We start from the raw sequence: 26,930 nt of genomic DNA on the forward strand, positions 1-26,930 counted from the left end.
AACAATTCCATCGGCTGAGCAGTAGTGAGTGGCTCCTTCATGTCTCCCTTGCCTTAGCCCACACGGGCTCTTAAAAAAGAAAGGAAGGTTGAATTTGAACGGATAGAAAACAACTGGCTCATTGTCATGATGACCAAACCAATCTACTGCTTGAAAATGCATGTAAATCAACCCAACTTACATATTTATTTGAGAGTTTGGGCCTTAAAAAAAGAGTGCTGCCCTTATATCAATTGATTTCAGGGTGGTTTACAAAAACGTAAACAATAAAAAATATAATTTCTAACAAATCATAATAAAATTGAACTCAAAACTGGAATAGTAGGACACAGGCTGAGAAAAACTCAACCTGGTATTTCACATATTCCCCCGATGCTAAAAATGTTTAAAATGCATTGGATATAGTTCACAGCACCTTTCACCTATCAGAAAGTCATAGCTGCCAAGTTCTCCCTTTTTTAAAGGGAAATTCCATTATGCTGAATAGGCTTCCTCGCAAGAAAAGGGAAAACTTGGCAGCTATGCAGATGTTTAGTCGCAATCTCCTTCCTTGTAACTTGAAGCCATGGGTTCGAGTCCTCCCTTCCAGAGCAGGAGAAAACAAGCTTGCTCCCTCTTCTACATGACAGCCCTTTAGATGTCCGATGATGTCCTTCCAGTGGCAGAGGAAGGGGGTGCAGTGGGGGCGGTCCACCCCGGGTGTCTTCCATGAGGGGGGAGACAAAATCCCCCTGGGCGGATTGTTGCGCTGCCCCCCTGGGTGCCGATCGCCGCACCAATCGCTCCCCTGGATGACAATCGCCGCGCCAATCATCGCCAATGAGCGCCAATTGCCATGCCGATTGCCCTCCTGGGCAGCTCGCCCCGCTCCGGGGCGGCCCCCTGGTGACACTCGTCCTGCCCCTGCGTGTGGCTAGTTCCGCCCCCACAGGCAGCTAGCTCCGCCCCCAGGTGCATGGCATGTGTGCCACTCTGGGTGCCAGAGCAGCTAGCTCCGCTTCTGACTCATTCAACCATTCCTCATAAGGCTTAGTTTCCAGATCCTCGACCCCCTTGGTTGTCCTCCTCGGCACATGTTCCAGCTTGTCAATTTCCTTCTCAAAATGTGGCGCCCAGGAATTGCACCCAGGGCTCCAGGTGGGTTCATCCCAAAGCAGGATAGAGAGGTAGCGATACTTCCCTTGATGCCCCTTACAGAAGTATTGGTACCTCTGAAGAATGATGAGTCTTCTCCCAAAACAGCAATAAAGTTAACACATAAGCCACAAAGGATTTCAACACTCAATGTATACATGATAGTAAGAAAGGCGCTATTGAGTCAGTGTTCTTAATCCTTGCAGCATCAGTGATCTCTCATCCCTTGCCACTGCTATGCCCTTAAAAGTAAAAAACCACCAAGGGAACAGGGTGGATCCCAAAATGAAGGCGTCATAAACGATGGAATGCATGATGTCCCCATGCGCGCGGAGAACGCTACAGTGGCCTTTAATGGAGGCACATGGCTGATTCTGACTCTGCAAGGAGACAGGATGGATGCTGGAGCAAAGATTCCTTTTCATCTTGCTGCAATTGATGAAATCGCTGCATTTTTCACACAAAAAACACACCCACCCTGAAATACCCAGGTTTAACCTTTTGGTGGTGCCTTTGTAACTTTCATTGGGAGCAGTCAGGATGTGCTGGCAAACTCAAGCGAAACCACTAGGGGGCTCTCCGAGGACTCCGGTTTAAATATGAGCCACAGGTGCAGCCGACTTTAGTTTGGGACGCTCCTCCATCCAGCAACCTGCTCTGAATTCTCTCGGATTATAAGCGGAGAAGGACAAGCAGAAGCTCGCTTTGCTCCTCTGCCAAGGTTGCTGAAAGAATTGTCTGGGCTCCGGCGCTGATTGATCCCCAAAGCTCCGAGCGAGGAATCGGCTTCCTTTGGAAACTTCCCAGGAGCTCCCGTGCTGCCGTGCAAGGAAGATGGCCAACAGTGGTCTACAGATGTTGGGCTTCATCCTGGCCTTCGTCGGCTGGGTGGGCTTGATCATCAGCACGGCCATGCCCCAGTGGAAAATTAACGCTTATGCTGGGGAGAACATTGTGACAGCCCAGGCTATCTATCAAGGTCTCTGGATGAACTGTGTCACGCAGAGCACTGGGCAGATGCAATGCAAAGCCTTCGACACCCTGCTCAGCCTCCCAAGTAAGTGGTTTGCTATGTTTCCTTTCAGCGCTGGGCTGGTGGGATTCCTCTTCAATTCAGCACACCAGGATTGTGGTGTCAATAAACTGCCTTTATTGGTGATCAGCACTAAGGGGGTTAAGAATTCCAAGACAGAAGAGACAGGTTAACTTTTATAAGTTGTCAAATTACACACCTCAGCAAGAAAAACAGGCATCTCTGTGTTGCATGCGGACTTAAAGACAGAAATCTTTGGTTTCCCCGGGGGAAACTTCTTAACCAGAGTCAGGGAAAGGATTTTTCAGGCTACAGAGGCATTTCTCAGGCTTATGCAAGGTCATAGAGCATCAAAAAAGTCTTTTGCTCTTTTCTAATTCAAAGGCCACTTGGCTTTTCAATGCAGACAGGACTCTCTTCTCGGCTACCATTGCCTTAGCACAACAGTATCAGGCTGGTTGACAACAAGGAGCTCTGCGAGGTCGATCATCATCATGCCCATTTTATAGATGAGAAACTGAGGCTGGCAGGTGGCAGTTTTCTCAAGGCTGCTCAGTGGAGGTGGGAGCTGTTCTGTCTACCTGTCTCTGCAAAAGTGAGAAAACAGTCGCTAAGGCATGTAGGGAATTGTTGGTAGGGATGCAAATGCCTCTTGTAGGTTTTGGTCAAGATACGCTTGGAAATCCTTCTGGTTGCTTCTCACAAGGGTGGGGACAGTAATTATGTGGTATCTATTTTGGATCATTTTCTTAAATGGTGGCCAGCTTCGGAGTTTCACACAACTCATTCCTCTCTGATGAGATCTGTCTAGTTCCAAAACACACTACTATTTCATCTGAACTATTGGTTCCTATTGACTCAGAATTTGTGATTCTCCCTTCCCTAACCAGGGATGTGTGTTGAGGTTCCAGAGGGCAATTGATTTCAATTTGAATGTCAATTTTTCTACTTATTGATTCCTAAAGTCATATCCTGCCTTCATGTGAAAATGTGCCTCTGGCAATATGAGCAGCCAAACTGAAATGTTGAGGAACTTCAAATACGCCTGAAGGTTTTGCTTCATAGGCACAATCATGAGATATCACTGCTTCCCTGAGTTTCAATATGGATAATTTTAGACACTGAATGATAAAGAAGTTGACATATTGGCTTTTCCTTATACCTTTTGCTCACCCCAAACAGGTGCACCCCAAATCCGAGATTGGGCGGCCATTGGTCAGGGATTGTTTAGCTGAGATTACTACATTGCAGGGGTGGACTAGATGGCACTTGGGGGACCCTTCCAGCTATGTGGTTCAAATGTCAGCATTGGGAACAGAAGCTTGGTCCCAGGGAACTTTGCTAAGAGTCCTGGAAGTTAGCCAAAAGGCTTGAGGGCTCACAACTGAGATGCAGTAGCCATTTTTCAGCAGTGGCTACTGACTGCTGTATCACGACAAACTTGTCCGTTTCATGTAACATAAGACTTTATTCCTCTGGGTAGCTGGAAGGAAAGAAAGGGGCGGGCGGAATAATGACTATAATTTGATTTGATTAAATACTGAGGCTGGCTTGGCAAGCGCACTTGAACACAGTCCGCTGTTTCTGGGGGGCGGAGGGAGACGATTTAGCAACAGTGGACACAATTAGCAGAGTTTGGGGTTTAGGAATTTGGCGAGGGTTTCCTGTGAATGCTTTCATGCTGTTCCTAGAAAGAACCTGTCGGCTGGCTTTCTTGTTGGCACCAGCAAGGCGACCAGATTCCCATCCCGTGGCTGCTAGAGAGGAAATTAATTGGGGCGCACAAGATAGGCGGTGCCCCTTCACCCTCTGTGGGGCGCAGTGGTCTCTGAGTTCACATCCTGCATTCAGGCAACAGCCTGCGGATAGAGAGCATGTGCGCAAGTGGAACAAGGTGTGCCCACAACCACTCCAAACTAGAAGTCATGGCTTGGGCATCGCTCCCGTTGTGCGTGTTTGGGTACACGTGTGTGTGTGGGTGTTTGTGTGGGTGTTTTGGTGTGCTTTCGCCAGATCAGCTTTCCTTTCTAGGAGTGAGTGGAATAAGCATGAGCTTGAGGGGGGTTAGTTGGAAAGACAGGATATACCTCCCTCCCATCACACACACTGATTCCCGGATAAGAAAATTTTCAAAGCTCCGATTTGAAAATTTAGAGTTTGTGCTTGATTATTTGGAAAATAGTGGACTCTCTTTCACTGGAGTTTTTTTTTTTACCTGTCAGGTCACCTGTCAGGGCTTCTTTAGCAGTGATTCTTGCATTGCAGGGGGCTGGGCTTGGATGACTCTTGGTGGCCCCTTCCAACACTACAATTCTTTGAGACCATGGATTTCTTCTAGCTCAACTTCAGCCATTCCAGTTAATACATTTTATGCATAGCACAGAGAAAGTGGGCAGAGAGGAGCTTTTCTCCCTCTCTCATAACACTAGAACTCAGGGACTTCCAAGAAAGTGGAATGTTGGAAGATTGAGGGCAGAAGACAAAAGGAAGTCCTCCTTTATGCAGCACATAGTCAAACTGGAACTCACTCCAGGGTCACCAACCTCGATGGCTTTCAAAGAGGATTGGACAAATTCACGGAGGAGGAGAGGGCTATTGACGGCTACTAGCCAGGATGGCTATGTTCTAGTTCCACTTTTGGAGGGCAGTAAGTGCTTAGGGGTAGGGACACGGGTGGCGCTGTGGGTTAAACCACAGAGCCTAGGGCTTGCCGATCAGAAGGTCCATGGTTCGAACCTAAACATTAGGAAGAACTTCCTGACAGTAAGAGCTGTTTGGCAGTGGAATTTGCTACCAAGGACTGTGGTGGAGTCTCCTTCTTTGGAGGTCTTTAAGCAGAGGCTTGACAGGCATATGTCAAGAATGCTTTGATGGTGTTTCCTGCTTGGCAGGGGGTTGGACTGGATGGCCCTCGTGGTCTCTTCCAACTCTATGATTCTATGATTCTATGAATCCCCATGGCGACAGGGTGAGCTCCCGTTGCTCAGTCCCAGCTCCTGCCCACCTAGCAGTTCGAAAGCACGTCAAAGTACAGGTAGATAAATAGGTACCGCTACAGCAGGAAGGTTAACGGTGTTTCCGTGTGCTGCTCTGGTTCACCAGAAGCAGTTAGTCATGCTGGCCACATGACCCGGAAGCTGTACGCTGGCTCCCTCGGCCAATAAAGCAAGATGAGCGCCGCAACCCCAGAGTCGTTTGCGACTGGACCTAATGGTCAGGGGTCCCTCTAAGTGCTTAGGGAGGCCAGTCGCTGGAAGCTGCAGGAGGGGAGAATCCAGCTTGCAGGTTTCACCAATAGAGCCACCTGGTTGGCCACTGTGAGAACAGGATGCTGGACTAGATGGGCCACTGGTCTGATCCAGAAGCCCCTCCTGATAATCTTATTTTTAAAAGCAAGAGATTTGGGGGTAAGCATTGCCCAGAAGGAAGCAATATGATCTTGGGCACCCTTCTTGATCCTAGATGGCTACAAAGTTCAGGTTGACTAGGGCCATTCCGTCATAAAAAGACCCTCTGTACTTCCTCAGATGCTCATCCTTGCCTTCATGTTTGTCCCTCAGTGCCCAGCACTGAGTTTTGGCACTGAAAAGTGGTGCTGGGTCTGATCTTTAATTAAGCCCTGCTCCCAGCAGAGTCAAACTGCTCAGCTATTCCGAGGGCGTCAGAAAGCACCTCTGTTCTGGCTCCTGTGTCTGTAGCTGGTGCCACAATCTGATTAGCAACCTTCTCTTGCTCAGCAAATCCCTCACGGTTTCCTGCTGAGCTCTGCCTGAACTGGTAAGACGACTCGTCAGGTGGCTGCCAAATGGTTGACAAATGCATGGTGGCATAAGCTTTAGCGGGCATGCGCCTGCCAGCTTCTCGGGTATGTCTTGCGATGTGGATTCAAGCCCACAAACACATGCCTGGCCTCCGAGGCGTTTAAGGCGCCAGAAGCTCCTGTGTCGCATTTGCTGCAGTTGCAACTGGTGTGGCTCTCCTTCGAGAATTTGTCAAGGATACTTCGGAGGCTGGAACGACTAATGAGAAGAGGGTGAAACAGCTTTGATTCCTGCATTTGCAGGGGGTTGGGCTAGATGACCCCTGGGGTGCCCTCCAACTCTACCATGCTATGATGCTATGAAAATGTACTTGCAGAGTCTGACCTAAGGCGTTGAGGCTTTTTAATCCCATGTATGCGTGGTGATGCTGGTGCTATTCAGCAATGCGCACACACTCCTCCCCTTCTCTGTTTCATGTTTACAACAACCCTGCGAAGTAGATTAGGCTGAGAGACCGTGACTGTCCCAGTGAGCTTGTAGCAGAGTAGGGAGTTGAAATCTGATTTGCCAGGTCCTAGTCCAATACTCTAACTGCTACACAATCTGGGCTCCGTAATACACTCTGTGAATGTTCAGAGACATGCTTTCCTTTGTTTATTATTTTACACTGCTTCGGGAACAGATTCTGGGTTTGAGCCATACCTCAACTTAAGCCACAGTCCCTTACGCCAATGGTTTTCAACCAGTGTGCCATGGCACCTTTGGGTGCTTTGAATGTTGGTCAAGGGTGCCACGGGCAACACTGTCCTCTGTCCCTCTTTCTTTCCTTCCTTCCTTCCCTCCCTCCTCTGATGCCCTCTTGAGTCTCTGCCTCCCAAAGGCTTGCACAGCTCTATGTTGCAGCAGCCCTGGCCACAAGCTCCCCAGGCAAATGGTAGCTCTGGGGCTGGCCAGGGGGTGCTGGTTGCCAGGAGCTGAGGTGGCCTTAGAGTAGGCAAGCAAGTGGGTGAGGGAGCCCAGTCTGCCAGTCTGCCAGCCCTTGCTGTTGGGAATGGATGGACAAGTCCCAGGCCTCTGTGGGGCAGTGTGAGGAAACACCTTCTTTGGGGTGGGGGGCGGGGGTGCAGCTCAGAGACCAGGGGCGGCAGTCACAGATGCCCAGAGGATCAAGAAGCACAAAGTGAGCTACGGAACGGGTTGCCGCCACCGCCGCCGCTCTAGCATCGGGATCCTCGGATCCGGGCGCTGGAGCACCGCCGCTGGCAACCCGCTCCGTAGCGCGCTTTGTGCTTCTTCCTACTCAGGCGGAGGGGCGTCAGCCACCGCCGCTGACGCTGCTCTCTGGCCTGCTCCTTGCCTCCGCCCCACCAGGAAGAAGCGAGGGGCGAGGCCAGCAACATTGGGGCCTCCACGATGGCGGTGGCGCCACTGCCACGGTAGCGGCAGCCATCGGTGGAGGTGGTGAGGGGGTGCTGCAATGCCCCCCCTGCAGAGTGGAGCCCGGGGCGCCCCGCCCCCGCCCCCTATTGCGATGCCCCTGCCCAGAGGTCTCCCAAAGAGAGGGGAGAGGAGGCTCCACAAGGGGGGGGGTATGGAGAAAGGGTGAGTGGCTACCTGCTCTGCAGGCAAGGGGTGACATAACTGGGTTCCTGGGCCCCCACAGGGGAGCTGCAGAAAGAAGGCAGTTGGTCAAGGGAGGCGTGGACTCAAAAAGGTTGAAAACCTCTGCCTTATGCCCAAAAAATCTGAGAACGTGGCAACTCAGCCTGCCAAGATGACCTTTCTGTTCTTTGTATGAGACATTCATGCAAGGGTAATTAAAATCCACGCCCTGACACCCCGTATTGCACCTGAGTTCTGCAAAGGGATCGTCACTCAGTTTCTCCCTGGGTCTGAAGAAAGGTATCATTTGCAACCATTAATAGGATGCAGGGTTTATTTGCCTCAGTAAGCCACCATCCTCCCTGTGCTTGGGTGTTGCCACCCAACATCCCATACCTTCAAGACTGATTCTCAGGCATGAACCTGTCTCCATGCCGGGGCCACACCCTGGCAATGCACACACACACCCTGCCTTTCCCTGTTTATGAGATCCTGCCCCTGGAAAAAGGCTGTCTCTGTTTTGATCCTATTTTTACTTTTGGGGAATGCCTTTTAAATGCTTTGTGAGTGTGTCCACACTCACCTTCATGCTCCTTGCGCTCCACAACGTTTCTCCCTATCTCTCTGGAAATTATGTCTCTCTATCATAACACTTTAAACTTTTTGTGTCGTGGGGAACAGCTTACTTAAGAAAGTAAGCTGGATCAGGCCAGGTATTCAGAAGCATTGCTCCTTCCAACTGTGGAGTCAGAGCAGAGTCACCAGAGCTTGTAGACATTGAACGCCATGGATGGTCTAATCATCTTTTAAAAGCCATTGAGGATGGCAGTCATCACTGCCTCCTGTGGACTAGAGTTCCACAGTTCAACTACACATTCTGTAAAGAAGGACATTCTTTTCCATGCCCTGAATCTTCCAGCATTCTGCTTCATCTGCTGCCCATGAGTTCTAGTAGGAGAGAGAGAGAACTTTTCTGCATCCATTCTCTCCACGTCATGCCTCATTTTATAAACTACTACCATGCCATTTTATAAACTTCCATCACATAAATCTGTGTCGAAAGTGAGGCATATTAAGGGGGAAATTGCAAAGTAGCAGAAGGCAGGGAAGGAGAAGACGGCAGTGAATAGATCTTCTCCTTTGAAAGCACCACTTTCTTTCTGCAGATGGAATTGGAGGAATGTTTGATGGAGCCACACAAAAAATCCCAGGAACCATGGGCTGATTTTTGCATGGATCCGTGCATCCGTTCCCCCACTTTCGTGAGCGCTGACCCTTGCTATTGCCAGGGAGTATGGATCAAGCCAAAATAGACTGAAGGAATCAATGAGAAGTGGACGCCATTTCATTGCTCTGACTAGGATTTTGCTAGTTTGATTGAATATGGATTTGGTAGATGTGCCAAGATCCTTGAAGATGGGTGTGGCAAAAACAACAATAAATGATTTAAGAGGCACTTGAGCAAACCGGATTTCCAAACTGGTCTATGTCACAGATGCAGAAGTAACCAGATGACCTCACTCTACCTGATACTTAGCGCTTTGCAACGGCACAATGCTTGGTTTTTTTTAGGCATGGCTAACCGAAGTCAGGTTTTGGATGACCAAATGGATACTCCACGATTGTGGGTTAAATCTGGGTGTATTCACGCTGAGTTCAGCAAAAGCAATCACATGGCTGCTCGTTGAGCGCAGCAGCCAAAATTGCAGGTCAGTCCAAATTTTAGCTTCTGCCTCATTTGAAGAGCTGCCAAGAGCGGGTTGGAGGGTGTTGTGGAGCACATCAATCTTCCCACATGTTGCTCTGGGCTTCTTCTGGAGTGTGTGGTTTGCAACTCTTGCGTGATTCGTGTTCTGCTCTTGCCCCAACTCTGTCTTCTTGGCTCATCATGGAGGTCCAGATTGTGTAGGGTGTTTGATGAAAGGCAGGAGAGAGGGAGGTCCTGGCTTGCAGAAAGAACTTGATGCCCTATCCTGAGCTTAATATTTCAGTAGCCCTACTCTGAAGAAAACTTAAGTGGACTCCTGCCTCTGCTCTTGATGAGAAGCCTGTGGGGCACAGCAGTGGGGCAAGCAGGCAAGTGTTTCAGCACCATGGTCAGTTCCATGTGTCTTTTCTCCTTCCTGCCCGTGGCCCTTCCTTGTGGAGCAGAAGGCCTCAAATGAGCAAGACTCTCATAGGATGCCTCCTCTCCCTGCTCCTCTCCCTTCGCAAATTCACATGACAGCATGGGGAGCTGAATCCCTGCCCTAGTCAGAGGAGCTTGATTCCTCAGTGGGTACCAGATTCATGTGCTTGGGTGCCATAGGGGCTGACTGGGGACTCCTTGGCTCATGAGCCTCAGATCGGATAGCCTTGGACTGTGGCTCAGGCCTGATCCAGGTGCCGGGATCAAGGTTGCTTTTTGACACCTCTCCCTCCGGTGCTGCTGACTTTCTGCATCCGGTCAGCCCCTCTGCCTCCAAGTCAGAATTTGAGCTCAGATTTTTCATTTATTAAATAATAATATAATAATTTATTATTTATAACCCGCCCATCTGGCTGGGTTTCCCCAGCCACTCTGAGCGGCTTCCAGCAGAAAAATAAAACACAGTGATCTATTAAACATTAAAAGCCTCCCTAAACAGGGCTGGCCTTCAGATGTCTTCTAAAAGTCTGGTAGTTGTTTTTCTCTTTGACATCCGATGGGAGGGCGTTCCACAGGGCGGGCGCCACTACCGAGAAGGCCCTCTGCCTAGTTCCCTGCAACTTCGCTTCTCGCAATGATGGAACCACCAGAAGGCCCTCGGTGCTGGACCTCAGTGTCCGGGCAGAACGATGGAGGTGGAGACACTCCTTCAGGTATACTGGACTGAGGCCAAATCTGTATACAGCCCTGTATCTGTAGATTTCGGGGCGGTTCACAACATAAAATTACAATAAATACATCATATTAATAAAAAACAAAGACAACCCAATAACCCCCCCCCTCCAAAACACATTTCCAAAGGCCTGGTTGAAGAGGAATGTTTTTGCCTGGCACCTAAAGGTGTATAATGAAGGTGCCAGGTGAGCCTCCCTTGGAATAGAATTCCACAAATGGAGCCACCCCAAAAAAGGCCCATTCTCATGTTGCCGCCCTCTGGACCCCTCATGGAGGGGAGGCACACAAAGAAGGCCTTCAGAGGATGACCTCAGGGTCTGGATAGGTTCATACAAAGAGAAGTGGTCATTGAGGTATGTTTTCCACTAGGTTTCTTTCCTAGTATCCAGATCAAGCGAAGTAAGAGCACTGCGTTATTATGCCTGGGTCAGGCCACACCTGGAGTCCTGTGTCCAGTTCTTGGAACCACAATTTAAGAAAGATGTTGACAAGCTGAAAGGTGTGCAGAGGACGACAAAGATGTTCAGCCTGGACAAGAGGAGGCAAAACGATAGCCATCTTCAAATATCTGAAGGGCTGCCCCATGGAAGATGGAGCTGCTTGTTTCTGCTGCTCTGGAGGGCAGGACCCAAACCAATGGATTCAAATGACAAGGAAGGAAATTGAAACTAAACATTAGGAAGAACTTTCCGAGGGCACAAGCTGTTCAACCGTAGAACAGACTCGCTGGGAGGTGGTGGGCTCTCCTGGTTTTTAAACCAGCTATTTGGTGGCCTTATGCCATGGGATGCTTTCGTCGAGCTTCCTGCTTTGCAGAAGTTTGGACTGGGTGACTTTGGGTCCCCTCCCAACTCTACAACATTATGTTTCTATGATCTTCTTCCAAGCATGAGGAACTTTCATCTTGTGCAACCTGATGGCCAGGCGAGCCTCTGCTTGCCTTTCCGGCAACACCTCCTTGTGGAATGGCAAGCCTTTTATATTGTTCAGCATCCAGACCCCAAGCCTGTTCCTCTCCCTTCCCAGAACATCATCCTGTGTGCTCTTCCCAGGCCTGCTCTTCCACTGGCCTCTGCCAGCGATGGAATTTAGGGCAGGGTCTCGACTGGAGCTTTCCCTTTGTAGTGGGTCTGCTCCCTGGCTGTGTGGTAAACATCATGGCCAGAGAACGTAGGGCAGCTCTCTCTCTCTCTCTCTCTCTCTCTCTCTCTCTCTCTCTCTCTCTCTCTCTCTCTCTCTCTCTCTCTCTCTCTCTCTCTCTCCAACGATGCCCTGTGGTGGCAACTTAAGGACAATTGCATTTATCCATTGTCTTAGAACCGCTTCCATCCTCACCTCACAGAACACACTATAGTGTGTATCTGTGTGTTTTTTAGGAACTTTATGTGTTTTTGTGCAAAGTTACTGATAGTATAATGCACTTTACATAGGCTCGTGGTTTTTTTAATTTTTTAAAAATAAAAAAATACGTAAGCTATAGCCAAATGTTGACAATGGAACATATTATCTAAAGGGATTGTGGTCCGGTCCCCCCCCCCCCAGCACTGGGCAAGCCATACATTGGGGGTGTTTTTGCTCTGGATTTCCTGCATCATTGAGTGGGAGGGTTGGGCAACAGGGACATCTCATTCCATAGAATATTAGATGTATTCCTTGGCTGGAGAAAGGCATTGCAAAATTCAGAGAAGTGCGAATTTCAAAGGATGGCTATGTTCCAGTTCTGGTGTTGGTTCAGAAAGTGGAAGTTACTTAGATTTACCCTTAAATGTGAACGGAATTTAATTCAGCTGTGATACCTTCACTGGAGGGGCTTGGACTTGGATGACCATTTGGGTCCTGTCCAACTCTACAGTGCTGTGGTTCTACGAATTCCTCCCCCTCTCTACTTCCAGATGACCTCTTTCTTGAGCATTTATCCTGATTTGTTTGCATAAGATGTTCAGGGAAGGAGCACCTTTTGTTTTATAGTGTTTTTAATATTCTGTTGGGAGCCTCCCAGAGTGGCTGGGGAAACTCAGCCAGATGGATGGGGTATAGTATAAATAAAATAAAATAAAAAAATAAATATTGTAATATAATGCCACCATTTCTTGAGCATGGAAGTTCTGCCTTGTTTGCTTTCAGGTCATACAACATCCAGCAATTGCCATCCCACACTTTCCTGTGCCATTGCTTTCCTTATCAAAAAAAAAAGGTCTGATTATTATGTTTTGGTGAAGTGGAGTGATCCACTTTAATTGTGCAACCTTGCACAACTGCCTCTGAGTTCAGAGAAGGAAATGCTTCTCAATCCCACAATGTGGTCTTGTGCTTGCCGACTTCCCACATGCATCTGGCTGGCCACCGTGAGAACAGGAGGCTGGGCTTTTAATGTATTTTTAATCTTTGTTGGAAGCTGCCCAGAGTGGCTGGGGAAACCCAGCTAGATGGGTGGGGTACAAATAATAAATTATTATTACCGGTATTAAACGGACCCCTTCCGACCTGATCCAGCAGGCTCTTCTTTCATGTGAAATCACTGGAGTCTGGCTAAATCCCCCTCGCAAAAAGCAACAACCTGGAAGTGGTCAGACGTGACTTACTTCCAAGAAGAAGCAGAAGGCGCTGTTTATGGATGCTCTGCTGTGGAGGAAAAGCTACTCGCTATTAACTTGGCTATGAAACATTTCACATTTCTTCCGTGGAAGGATGAAAGAGGCCTTTGGATATTAGAGGCAGGGGGCAAATGCCAAGGAATGACTCCCGCATTTTGGTCCTCTTTGCCTATAGCCGGAAACACAGTCCTAGGCAAGAGGGTTTGATCTGGAAAGGCCATCCGTGTATGCCTTTTCTCTTTCTTGGTAGCACAACAAGAAATTTAGGCTTTTCTCAGCACTAACTAAGGCTTTGAATTGTGCCTGGAAAACATTGATGAGACAGAGGCAGGGTGCGGCTGGGGGTTCTTTTTATTCTTCTTCTTTTTTTGCAGAAGCTGCACCCTTTGGCCACTCTCCAGAGTCAGCCCTGTGTAAGAAATCTTTTATAAGCAGTTATCCTTTGAGCAGGAATCTACCTCCAGTCTCTATTAAAGGGAGAGAAGGGAGAAACCGGATGTGGGTAACAGCAGGGAAAATTACCACATCAAAAAATATCTTTTTTGGGACATCCAGCCTGATGACAACAATAAGTTTGGGGCAAGGCAGGGAGCGTGTTGATGAATCGGGAGGGTGTGCAGCGCTCCAAATTTAAGAGTCACATGCTGTGTTACAAAAGCCTTTGGGTGCAACATTTGGAGGAATATAAAATGCAGAACCGAATTTCCTGTGGGGATTTGGGATAGGGCTATTGGCTCGAGAGGTGCTTCCCGCCCCCCCCCCCACAAGAACATACTAAGAGCCTGCTGGATCAGGCCAAAGGCCCCTCTAGTCCAGCATCCTGTTCTCCACAGTGGCCACCCAGGAGCCTCAATGAGAAACCCACAAGCAGGACCTGAGCAAAAGAGCCCTCTCCTCTCCACTCCCGTAGTATCCAGAAATTGGCATTGCTGCCTCTGGCTGTGGAGGCAGAGCAGACCCATCCTGGCTAATGGGTATCCCCTGTCCTCTGGGCTGGTGGCCATCACTTCCTCCTGTGGGAGTGAGTTCCACAGTTTAAAATTGTTGTTGTTGTTTAGTCGTTTAGTCGTGTCCGACTCTTCATGACCCCATGGACCAGAGCACGCCAGGCACTCCTATCTTGCACTGCCTCCCACAGTTTGGTCAAACTCATGTTCGTAGCTTCGAGAACACTGTCCAACCATCTCGTCCTCTGTCGTCCCCTTCTCCTTGTGCCCTCCATCTTTCCCAACATCAGGGTCTTTTCCAAGGATTCTTCTCCTCTCACTTTAAAGTTTAAAATTATTTACAGCATCTAGTCTGGGCATAAGCAAACTTGGCCCTCTAGATGTTTTGGGGCTACAACTCCCATCATCCCTGACCACTGGTCCTGCTAGCTGGGGATGATGGGAGTTGTAGTCCCAAAACATCTGGAAGGCTGAGTTTTCCTATGCCTGGTCTAGTCCATGGGTGGGCAACCTTTGCCAACCTGATGCCCCCATCCTGTCATGGGCAACCTTCCAGGGGCTGCAGGCCAGTGGTTGGCAGGGCCAGAGTAAAATACAAAACCTCTTCCAATCTGCTTTTCTCCTTACAGGGGGAAAGATACGCATGCCTGAACTGGGAGGGGGGGTTAGTGGAAGAAACAACTGGCAGAAAAAAGCATTAAGCGCTTCTTGCTCCCTCCACAACCATTGGACTTTCAATTGACCCCCCCCCCCAAAAAAAACCCACCTGTGTTTCAGGTGTGTGTTTCTTTAAGACTGGATTTAGTTATGCACACCTGCACATATCATCTGGCTCAGTCTCCGGAAAGCCCCATGGATGGTGCCATCCAAAAACATTTCTGCCCGGGGATTCCCACATGAGCTGGCTGCGCCGTGATTCATCCTGACTCCTTGCCTCTGTTCCCACCAGTATCAGTTGCATCTCCATATCCCTGGCTGGTTTCATCCGTCCTGTGCTGCCCTTGGGCAATACCAGCCCTCCTCCTGAAGTCCCGGGCTTTGCGGTTAGAGATGTGGCAGTCTGCATGTGCAGAAGCACCTGGGGCCGCCTGGCTACCTCAAGGAGACCTCAAGGAGACCTGGAGCACTTCTAGGAGGTTCTCACCTTGGCTTTCCAAGAGAATAAGAAGAGCCTGCTGGATCAGGCCAGTGGCCCAACTAGTCCAGCATCTTGCTCTCATAGGATACTCCAGTGGTACGCAGGATTCGAACACAAGAGCAGCTCCCCACCTGTGGCTTCCAGCAACTGGGATTCAGAACCATTACCACCTCCAGCAGTGGAGGCAGAGCATAGCCATCCTGGCTAGTAGCCATCAATAGCCCTCTCCTCCTCCATGGATTTGTCTAGTCCACTTTTAAAGCTGTCTTGTTCGACAGCTGCGAGAGCCTGAAGAAGTCCTGTCCTTTATTCATCCTGAATCTCCTAAAGTTCAGCCTCACTGGATTTCTCCAAGTTCTAGCGTGGAGAGGAGAACAGTTTTTCGCTCTCCAGTTAGTTACTTTCATATTAAAATGCCAACCAAACTGATTTTCCCCGTCCATCGCTACTTGTGCCCTCACTTCCCCTGGTGTTTTCGACCTGCCTTCACATCTGTGACTATGATCCTGGCTCCTGTTGACTTGACTGGAGAGCTATGGCTCCTTCCAAATCCTCTCACATCCATTGAAGAATCTCCCTGTGAGTTCTAATCACCTGCATACACATGCTTCTTTTTAACCTCCAAGGCAATCCCTCTTAAGATCACGGGGAGGGCAACAAAATATGATCGAGGGCTTGGAAAACCAAGCCATATGAGGAATGGTTGAGGGAACCGAGCGCATATAGCCTGGAGAAGATTGAGAGGTGATATGATAGCCAACTTTAAATATCTGAAGGGCTGGCACATGGAAGATGGAGAAAGTTCATTTTCTGTTGCTCTGGGAGGGAGGACCCAATCCAAGGGATTTAAATGACAAGAAAGGAGATTCAAACTAGACGTTTGGAAGACCTTTCTGGCAGTGAGAGCTGTTTGACAGTGGAACGGACCCCATTGGAAGCTGGTGGACTCTTCTTCCTTGGAGGTTTCTAAACAGAGGTTGGATGGTAATCTGTCAGGGGTTCTTTAGCTTTGATCCCTGCATTCCAGGGGTGTGTGTGGACTAGATGACCCCTTGAAGAACTTTCCAAATCTACAGTTCTATTATTCTCCAGGAGAACTTTAGATCTGCCTTTAATCCCTCAGCCGTGTCTTCTGCCAAAGTGTAGCTATTACGTGGGTGGTGTTTTTGCACATCTTCCCAGGAAATCAGAATTCCAGAGATCTCTGCTACTGACCAACAACATCATGTGTGGCCTTAAAATAGCCTGAGCCCCCTTTGTGGTCATCTGGAGGGTTGGCAATCCTTGTTTACCCAGGTGTTATAGGAAGCCGCCCATTTGGTCCTCGATTTGCTCACCCACATGACTTAGGTATGTGTGTGATAAGTGTTAGGTTCGGCCTCAAGTGTCATTTCTAAAAGATGGTTTGCCTACAATTAACAGTTTTTGCCCCATAACTCATTTCCTGGGCTGTTGTTTTTATGATGCTTACCTTCTTGGAAAGTGGTTGTTCTGGTTTTCTGAGACATTTTGGTTGTGTGTTTTGCTTCTTTGTTTTCCTAAGGAGCATCAAGCTTAGCTTCAAAGATTAGAAAACTGTTTTAGTTGAGATTCCTGCATTGCAGGGGGGGGGGTTAGACTAGATGACCCCAAAGGAAACATTCCAACTCTACGGTTTTCAAGGCTGCTCCCATCACAGCTCTAAAAACACAACAACGAGATTTGCACATTCTCACTCTCACTCCTCAGGTCTGTGGAACATCTGGGATTCAAAAATTGCCATTAGATTGAGATCAGTGATGTTCCTTGTGGCATCGGTAGGAGAAAGGCACATTTCTGCCATAAGGAGGTGATGGGGGGTGATAACTTTTAGAACCGTCCCCTTCCTCCCTTCTCCTCCTGCTGCATTGCAAATCGCTTGGGTTAAAATGCCCCCCCCCCCAAAAAAAAGACTCGCAGACATAAGTAGAGAAAAGGTTACATCCATTACGCTGTAACAAGTTGGAGGAACTGCATGCAAGCAATTAACCAAATTAACTGAATTTAATTAACCAAATTAAGAGAATTGCAGGGAGGTGAGGCCTTTGCTAACTCCAGTAGGGAAACATCCCTCTAGCTATCTTGGCACAGAATCAGAGGATTGTAGAGTTGGAAGGGACCCAGTGGGTCATCCAGTTTAACCTGCATAGTGAAACCATGGAACTCCCTCCCACTGGAGGCAGTGATGGCGCCCAAGTCGAATGGCTTTGAAAGAGGATTGGACAAATCCACGGAGGAGGAGAGGGCTATGGGTGGCTACAAGCCAGGATGGCTCTGCTCTGCCACCACGGGCAGAGGAAATTAATGTTCTGAATGCCAGTTGCTGGAAACTACAGGAGAGGAGAGCGGCTCTGGTGCTCGGATCCTGCTCTCTGGTTTCCCACAGGCAACTCTTTGGCCACCGTGAGAAGAGGATGGGTCCATGGTCTGATCCAGTGGGCTTTTATTACATTCTTATGTAGGAATCACAGCTAATGCAGACACCAGGTGTGGATCCCCAGTTGAGGACGGGGAAGAAATAACTCCCTCTTTGCTCAGTGAACCTCAAAGATGAGCCTGGCAAGGGCACCTAAAGGGCAACTCCACAGTCCACCAAGCATAAGCACTGCCCAATTGCCAAAGGGTGCCCTCCACCCAACCGTGCCTCAGTTTACTTGCTGTTTTCCTTCCCGCTTCCTTCCCTGCCCATATTTATGGCCAGCAGTAAGCCGCCATGCCACACAATTGCCTAAACACCAGTCAACTTTGTCCCCACAGTGTGGGATAGGCAAAAAAGCAAGGGGCCTTCACGTCAATAAGGAATTTCCTCTGCAAAAAATTCCTACTTCAATAGTCTAAGGAAGGGTGGGAAGGTGCTATAAAAAGAAAGTAAGTGGCAGGAGAGGAGTCAATTTATAAATTGAGCTCTCCCCCCCCCCCATTCTCCTTTTGGCCTCACGTGGCCATCCACCTAACCCCTTCCGTCCAGGAGGGTCAGAAGCACTCTCCTCTTCTTCAGCTGTGGCTCTTGCATTGAAAGGGGTTGGAATAGGTGATCATGGTCCCTTCCAACTCTACACTCCCCCAGCTTAATATCCTATGGACTTAAAAAATAAATAAATTGTGGAAGTGGGGGCTATTGGGTTAATATATCAGGGATGACATTGTTGGGGTCAAAAGCCCCCCTGCTGGCCAAAGGATGAGGACAATGGAGGGTATGTGATTTCATTTGCCCCCCATCCTTCCTGTAAGGAGGTCTCAGAGTAATGTACAGAGTGCATGCAGAATCCCACTGGGTTCAGTCTGAGCTGCTGAAATCCTCTGGATCATTGCGCCTTTTCATCTTTGGAAGTGAGCAGCTTAGAGCCAACACCCTAAACAAACAAACCAAAAACAAACTCAGAGCAAATAAAAACTTTTTACAAGATGAACTGGATCTTGTGAACCAAGCAAGTCCAAACCCCTTTATAAGCAAAGCTGAAGAAGAGGCCAGAGGCAGAATTTTGTTCTCAGAAAGGGTGGTGTCTGGCTTCAAGGAATCCGGATACAAGCTTGGCATTAAAAAAAAATGTGTGGGACATCGCTCCCCTTACACCATCCTTCCCCCCCAAAAAAAACATGTTTGCTCAGAAACTGGCCCCACTGAGTTGAGAGGGACCGAGTACCTTGGCAGGATCACAGCTGTTGTTCAAGAGTTCAGGGGGCCACACACCCAAAGGCGCCTGCTGTCCCTCTCCAAAAATAACCTCTTGGGTTGCCTGAATGATTGGGCTGGCCAGGTCAAGAGGACCAGTCCCTCAAGCAGCTAGGCCAGTACTTTTCTTAAACTGCAGGAGGGGCTAACAAGCCCCTCTGGTGCTCCCCGTGAAACACATGAAGAATGGAAGAAGGCGGAAGAGAACTTTTGGCTTCCTCCAATTCACTGCTGCTGTATTCTGGCAGAAATTTATTTGTCTTAACATGATGGATAGACTTATAGAACAGTAGAGTTGGAAGGGACCCCAAAGGCCCTCCGTACTCTCCAAGTGTCTCTATTTCCCAGGGATAGTCCTGGAACTACGAAAGCCGTCCTGGTTTCTGATTTGATCCCAGAAGGTCCCTATTTCCCCTGCCTGTGCAGAGTACGGGCCGAGGGAGCAGGCAGACACTTTGTAATCAGAGCTCTGAATCTGAGAGAGAGAGAATGGCTTGCTGCGTATCTTCTGGCGCACTGCTGTTGATACAGTCTGTATTGTTTGCAGGGCTTTCGTAGGCAAACAGTGACTCAGTTTCTCCTTCGTTCTAATGGGAAGGAGGTTGATCCACCTTTCATCAGTGATGAGCTCATTGACTTGGAAATTTGTCCTGGCTCCAGCAGCTTCAAAGAGGGCGGCTCATATCAGAATACAGCCGGTGGCTGCGTTCCTAGATTCACATACCTAGGTGTGAACCCCGTTGAATTTAGTGGGGCTTACCTGTATGTTGATGTGGATAGGATTGTGCTGTTAAAGGATTAAGCCACTTGCTAAATGAATTCAGAGGCTGTTAAAAATAAATGAAGGATTAACATCAGAAATGTTTTATTGGGACTTTTTGAACCAACCAAAGAAGGCAGTACAATGTGAGATCATCACTCCTCGAACTTCAGAGCATGGGAAGTCACCCAAAGATACAAAATTTGGCTAAAATTTGGTCTTTTTGATTGTATTATAATTCAGAATGTATTTAATGTGGTTTTTATTGGATTGTTAATATGGAAAACTTAATAAATATTATTTAAAAATTTAAGAAAAGGATTGTGCTGTTAAGGTGACAAGCCATCATCACCACTTGTGTAGTGCCTAAGGGTTAAGGTGGCTTAATACATCTCCCGTGAACACACCACTCACTTATATAAGGCCTGTATTAATAGCTATCCCTTCTGCAAGCATGACTGCGGACAAGTATCTGTGAAGATGCAACTCCCTCTCTGTGTAATTATTACATCCTTGGGACCTTGGATGCATTCGAAACAAGCACCCGGGTATCGGGAATCTGCTTTCAGAATGGCGAATCAACTTGTGGAGCAAAGGGGATGATAAAGGCACCTCAGAGAGAGGCAAAGGGACCTCCTCTTTGCTCAAAGATGCTCTTGGCATCTGGAGCAACACCTGTTGCCCTTGCACTGTTCCAACATTGGGCAATGGTTCACATCCTGCAGCATTACCCCTCCTGCCTTATCTAATCTCACAGGAGCCGCCTGCCTGGATCTGGTTTCTTATCTGTGCCAGCCTAAAATTGCATCAGGAGGAAAATCCTGGGGATATTTTACTATAACAAGAAAAGTCTCACCATGGCGTGGCGGCGCGACACGCAGCGATAAATTTGGTCCGGGGGTGGACAGACGGCAGGTCAGGGACCTTGGGTGGATGACTTTGGCTGTGATTCCTGTACTGCAGGTGGTTGGACTAGATGGCCCTTTGGGTCCCTGCCAACTCTGCAGTTCTATGACTCTACGTCTGGTCAGTTTCCAGCAAGTCACCTGGTGGTTGCTGAGATTCTTTTTTTTAAATAAAGCATTTTATTGAATTTTCCAAATAAACACATTTAAAACAATAAACAAAACAAACAAACATTCAAAAAACAAATAACACACACAACTATCTTTTTAACAATTCTCCCCAAATTTCTCCTTCTCAATGCTCTGCCGAGTTTGACTTCCCTCCCTCCCCTCATTTGGTTTTCTATTCAGCTCTTATCTCACAGTTCCTTTATTCCATCCATTTAAAATTAATTTGTAGGATTTATTTCAGTCCTGCAAGTGTCTTTAAACTTCTACAGTTCTTTTCCATATAGTCCACAAATTTACTCCAGTCTCTTTGGAACCTTGCTTCCCCCTGGTTCCGGATCCTGCTAGTCAGTCTCGCTAGTTCCGCATAGTCTATCATTTTTGTCTGCCACTCTTCAATCGTCGGTAAGTCCTGAGTTTTCCATTTTGGGGCTAATAAAGTCCTAGCCGCGGTTGTCGCATACAAAAATATTATATAGTCCTCTTTTGCAATCTCTTGCCCAATAATTTCTAGTAAAAATGCATCTGGTTTTTTGGGGAAAGTATACTTAAAGATCTTTTTCAGTTCAGTATATATCATTTCCCAAAATCATTTAACTTTTTCGCATTTCCACCGTGGATGCTGAGATTCTTGCAAAGTAGGGTGATGGGTTTTGGTGCACTTGCAGGCGGGACCTTAAAAGCAGGAATCTTTTGCCCAATGTGGGTCTCGAAGCCACAACGCCGAGTCTGGATGCAAGGCGCTTGCCACATTCTTACGCTATTCTGCAACATGACTGCCAGGTGGCCTAAATGGATCAGTGGTCTGACTCATAAGAAGATCCTGTTCTGGATCAGGCCAATGGGGCATCACTGGAGAAAGTGACTTGGCCACTTCAGCCCAGTAGGAGGTGCCAAGATCTGCACAGGGATAGTGGGAAGGGGGTCTGTCAGTCTGAGGAAGGCCTTGCACCTCCAGGGCCTCAGCAGGATGGTACCCTGGATGCCAATGGAGCCCTGTCCAGTCAGCATGGGTTTCCATGCACACAAAGTCACTTGGCTGCTCCCCACATTGGAACCGTGCTCAGTGCTTGACTTGGCCTGCTGGAATCAATTGCTGCTGTGACCACAATCTGCAGGGAGGGGGGTGGGAAGAGCCTTTGCCCAGGTGGGCAGATCCAGATCCAGTGAGAGAGCTGGATTTGGCTCAGAGAGATCCTGCCTCCCTGTGCTGGCCTTGCTGGGCTGAACTGGCCAAGTCACTTTCTCCCCACTGAGTTCCTCCACACAAAATCAAGGCCAGCATCCTGCTTTCGTAGTTGCCACCCAGACCGCAACCAGGATCCGAGCACAATTATTACTTTATTATTTATTCCATTTCTATATCGCCTTTCCTCCGAGAATAACAGGGCGGGTTCCAATATAAAAACTCAACAGTGCATACTGCGACAACAAATGAAAACCATAACCCACCACACACCCAGTTTCGAAGGCTACAGATTCTTTAATTAGGCAAAGGCCTGGGAGAAGAGGAATGTTTTCGCCTGGCACCTAAAGATATGTAATGAAGGCGCCAGGCGAGCCACGCTGGGGAGAGTATCCCACAAATGGGTGCCACTGCAGAAAAGGCCCCGTTTTGGTGTTGCCACCCTCTGGACCTCTTGCAGAGGAGGCACATGAAGAAGGGCTTCAGAGGATGGTGTCAGGGTCCAGGTCGGTAGTCATATGAGGAGAGGTGGTCCTTGAGGAGCCCTCTGCCCTCCTGAGGCTTCTGGCAACGGGTGTTCAGAAGCGTTGCTGCCTCCGAGTGTTGGAGGCAGAGCAATCGGCATCGTGGCTGGTGGATACCCATAGTTCTGTCCTGCAGGACTCAGCATTAAGTGGTTCCCTGTCTTCTTTTGCAGCTATCCTCCAGGGAACTCGGGCTTTGATGGTGGCCTCTATCCTCTTGGGGCTCATTGCCTTCTCCGTCTCCTTAATCGGAATGAAGTGCATGAAGTGCATGGAGGACGACCTGGTCCAGAAGATGAGGATGGCCATTATTGGAGGCGTCTTCTTCCTGGTTGCAGGTCAGTAACATCTCTCACTCCCCTCGGACAGCTGTTTTCTCCAGGGAAAGGGGAAACTGGATGGGGAATAGGGTGGGTCATAAAATTTTTTGGGGGGGTTGAACGTGCAGTGAAGGAGGTTACTAGAGCATCTAGGATAGTTATTGGAGAGAAAAGACGTGATGCTACCATCAAAACAACAATGAACAATCGCTCTGAATTCTTAAAACAAGAGACAAAGAAGGACTTTGCACCAAAATAGACGTTTGGTGTAATGCATAAAAGCATATTTTTAGCATGATGTAATATGGTGTACGTGTACAATGTATATATTGCACAAGGCATAATTTTATTAATCACACAAAATGTAAGCATTTAGTACAATTTATACCAAGTAATTAAGTATAATGCGATGTTCTGACGCAACACATAATATGAGTGGCGTTTTATTGTTTATGTTTACTTGTTTAGTACACCATTTGCTTAATTGTTCCATATAATTTTTTTTCAAAACCATTGGTTTTTCATGTAAATTATCAACATGTTTTATCTTAAATAAATAAATATTGCAGAAAATAAGAGTATGCAACTATTATTGCTTTACATAAAACCTAAAAATTATGTTTATTAGTTCACAATTTAACATACTGAGAATTAAATGAGTCAAATTCCTATGTTTTTATCACTCGTAGTGAGGCAAAATTTCAATCTGTAGGAGCAGGGTCTAAATGTTAACCGATTTGTCCCAAATTTGAAATTTGACTATGTTTATACCATTCGCCTGAGATAAGATCAAGGGAGGAAACATTTTCCAAAAAAATTTTTTTGTTTATGACCCACCCTAATGGGGAAGTCACCAGAGATGGAAAGAGAGGGGAAGACCGCAAGATTGTTGACTCACTGCCTGCCTTTTTTTTTATCTCATCTCCATTTACAGGATTTGCCGCCTTGGTGGGGACTTCTTGGTATGGGAATGACGTCGCACGCCAATTCTTTGACATTTACACGCCTGTCAATACCAGGTAAATGCTGCCCTCATGCAACAACAACAACTTATTTCTTGTATCCCACTCATCTGACTGGGTTTCCCCAGCCACTCTGAGAGGCTTCTAAATATATATATATAAACACCATAAAACATCAAGCATTAAAAAACCTCCTGATACAGGGCTGCCTTCAGATGTCTTCTAAATGTTGTGTAGTTCTTTATCTCCTTGACATCCGGTGGGAGGGCGTTCCACAGGGCAGGTGCCACTACCAAGAAGGCCCTCTGCCTGGTTCCCTGTAACTTGGCTTCTCGCAGCGAGGGAACCACCAGAAGGCCCTCGGCACTGGACCTCAGTGTCCAGACTGGATGATGGGGGTGGAGTGATGAGATAGAGGGATCAGGGTTGCTTCAGAGGCCAGCCTAGCTGGGCATCTGCCAAGGTCCACACTTAAGCAGGAGCCCCAGCGCTGACCTCCAGAGCCCTAAGTACTAAGAGCTCCAATTCCAGCCACAGCTGACCAAACCGAAGGAGAACTGCAGGCCTTGTCTGGGCTAGAACATATTGGGCTGAGGCCATTTAGAGGGAAAAAAGTGAAGGAGTCCTTCTTTTTATCTCTCCTGAAACTTCCAACCTTCATCTTCATTGGATGTCCTTGATTCCTTGTGATATGAGAGAGAGAAAGAAACCGTAGGCAGGTGAAACATTACGCTCATAGCTGCCAAGTTATCCCTTTTTTAAAGGGATTTTCCATTATGCTGAATAGGCTTCCTCGCGAGAAAAGGGAAAACTTGGCAGCTATGATTACGCTGCTGCCCAGAGGGAGGGATAACCTCCTCTTCCTTTTGAACATCCCGCTTGCCAAAGAGAGTTGTGTGGCTTCGCAACCTGCATGTTAAAATCAATTCCTTCTAAACTAAGGGATCCATTGTGACCCCGTCCACATTCCACACCGAAGGCAATGTCTGGTCCCTTGGCACAAATGCTGGAGCAAGTTTTCATACGTGGCTGATCATTTATGATCAGGGTATTAAAGCAGATGAACCAGACCAATGCCTTGAAACTGAATCACATCACCTGCAAGTTTCGTCCTGCTTTCCGGACGCTTGTGAAAGCCCCGAGTGACTATCATACATAGCTGTACATGTCAGGCTGCCCCAGACGGATGCAAGGAGGCCATGCCACCTCACACACAAACATATGTGGAGTTATGAATAGGAATATTGTTTATTCATATAGCTGAAGCTGTTCCAAAAAGCCAAAATACACAAAACAAAATAAAACGCGGTGCACAGTTAAAATAATTATTTAAACCAGGCATTCTGTGAGATAAGAGTTTGCTCCCCTGAAAAATTTAACTTACCATTCCCTCTAACCTTTCTCCTTAAAACTGCCCCCCTTAAAACAGGCCGCTTTTCCAGAAGTGTAAAGGGAGACCTGTCCCCCAATAAGAAGTTAATCAGATAAATCTCTCAACTGAGAGATTTAAACCTTTGGCCAAGGCTTCTCTTAAGCCCTTGTAGGTTGGGCAAACCATTAAGTAGTGGGGTGAATCTTCCTGCACATTCCCTCTGTGGACCTTGTTTCTTTCAGTACCAAAGCTGCATTAATTTCAGCAGCTGACTGCGGGGAACGGTCAATGCCTGGAAAGGGAAATGCAGTTAATGGTTGGCTATTATTGGTGGTGATTCATTTGTGTTTTTCTTCCCCCCTTCTCCTCTTCTCCCAGATTTGAATTTGGACCCGCTCTCTTCATCGGCTGGGCAGCTGCGTCCCTGACCATCCTGGGAGGGGCCTTCCTGTGTTGCTCCTGCCCTCGCTCCGAAACCACCTACCCGCCAAGCCGGCCGTACCCCAAGAGCGCCCCCTCTTCCGGGAAAGATTACGTATAACCCGGACTGGAGACGGAGCAAATTGCCTTGGCATTTAAGAAACCAAAGGGACGCTGACTTCTCATAGTCCTTTGGGAAGCAGGGCATGGGCCTTTGCCCCCCGCCCTGCTCTCCCTTGCATAAAACAAATGCGTATATTTATATCGATGCCATCCATGTGTAGCCTTTTCTTCTTCTGCATGGGCAAATTCGTCCCCATCCTTCCAACAGATGAGGAGGCCCCAAACATGTACATAACTGTTGTGAAATGGCACCAAATGTATCTCCCTTTCCTTGAGGGTATGAGACAAGCAACCCCACCAGTTCCCCCCAAATATTGTTTGTGTATTCCCTCTTTATTCCCTTCCTGTGTTAGGGCACTCAGGCATGGGCCTGCCGCCTCATTCTGCTTTTCCTTTGTATATATTTCGATGCTGAAGCGGCAGAAGGGGCACAGGTCTAGCGCAGGAGGAGGCCAGAGGTTTCAAAACCTTGAATGAGGGTCTGCTTGGAGAATCCGTTTGAATGCATGGATGTGTTTGGTTTCTGTTCCTCTCCCCAACCCCCCAACCCTTTGCCAAGGATTAGTTGTGTCCCAGAGCAGCCCCAGTACTCCTGCTTTTCCTGCATGCATAGAAGTAAGGCAGAAGGCCTCTGGTCAGAGAAGTTGGCCCTGTTTGACTTCCCCCAAGGTACTTGGCTAAGGAGACCCCATTCCACAGCTAAGGGTGGACCTAAGGGGTTGGCCTCTGAGATTTTGCTGCCTGAGCGCAAGGGCAAGACGGGGACATGGATTTCTCAGGTCCAGGTTTGAGTTACAGCATCATAGAATTGTAGAGTTGGGAGGGACCCTTAAGGGTCCTGTAGCCAAAGCCCCTGCAATGCAGGAATCACAGCTATAGAATCCCTGGCAGGTGGCCATCTTGAAAAACCTCCAGCGAAGAAGAGTCCACCACCTTCCATTGTTGAATGGCTCTTAGACTCAGAAAGCCTTTCCTCGTGTAGTCGGAATCTCCTTTCTTGTAACTTGGATCCATTGGCTCAGGTCCCCCCCCCCTCCAAAGCAGCTGAGAAACAAGCTTGCTCCATCTTATAAAAATAATAATCTTCCACGTGAAAAGCCCTTCAGATACTTCTCTGTCTGCCGTGAAGCTCCTTGGGTGACCATGATAAAGACTGAAGATGTGTGCGCGCCTACTTGGGAGCAGACCCCCTTGACACCAGTGGGATTTACTTCCCTTCTCTCTCAATCAAAGCCTGCCTCCTAACCCTCCCCGGTTTGTGATTGTGGTTCAGTCCAAATTTCTCCCTGCCTGTCTGTATTAATTGGCTAAACTTCAGTGCCTGCGTGTTGACAGGGTGGGTTGGGTTCGGGGCTTATCTATGAGGATGTTGTATAAAGTGTTGACTGTTTTCAATAAATGTAACCTTTTCCCTTTTTTTAAAGAAA

The 26,930-nt window shown here is 48.0% G+C and overlaps 1 protein-coding gene across 1 annotated transcript; it reads left to right on the top strand.

Moving 5' to 3' along the window:
• Nucleotides 1–1,758: 1,758 nt before the first annotated feature.
• CLDN1 (claudin 1) lies at nt 1,759–26,930 on the top strand. Its single transcript, XM_035133405.3, has 4 exons — nt 1,759–2,191; nt 22,480–22,644; nt 23,561–23,645; nt 25,339–26,930. Exons 1-4 carry the CDS (start codon nt 1,969–1,971, stop codon nt 25,499–25,501), a joined length of 636 nt encoding a protein of 211 aa, XP_034989296.1. The 5' UTR covers nt 1,759–1,968; the 3' UTR covers nt 25,502–26,930.

The sequence above is a fragment of the Zootoca vivipara genome, chromosome 5, assembly GCF_965207765.1.
Source record: "Zootoca vivipara chromosome 5, rZooViv2.hap1.1, whole genome shotgun sequence".
Classification (NCBI taxonomy): Eukaryota; Metazoa; Chordata; class Lepidosauria; order Squamata; family Lacertidae; genus Zootoca; species Zootoca vivipara.

What these genes read in the sequence shown, in the direction of transcription:
- CLDN1 (XM_035133405.3), top strand. Translation starts at nt 1,969, where the DNA reads ATGGCCAACAGTGGTCTACAGATGTTGGGCTTCATCCTGGCCTTCGTC. An exon ending in CACCCTGCTCAGCCTCCCAA is followed by an intron (nt 2,192 to 22,479) that starts GTAAGTGGTTTG and finishes CTTCTTTTGCAG; the next exon opens with CTATCCTCCAGGGAACTCGG. An exon ending in CGTCTTCTTCCTGGTTGCAG is followed by an intron (nt 22,645 to 23,560) that starts GTCAGTAACATC and finishes CTCCATTTACAG; the next exon opens with GATTTGCCGCCTTGGTGGGG.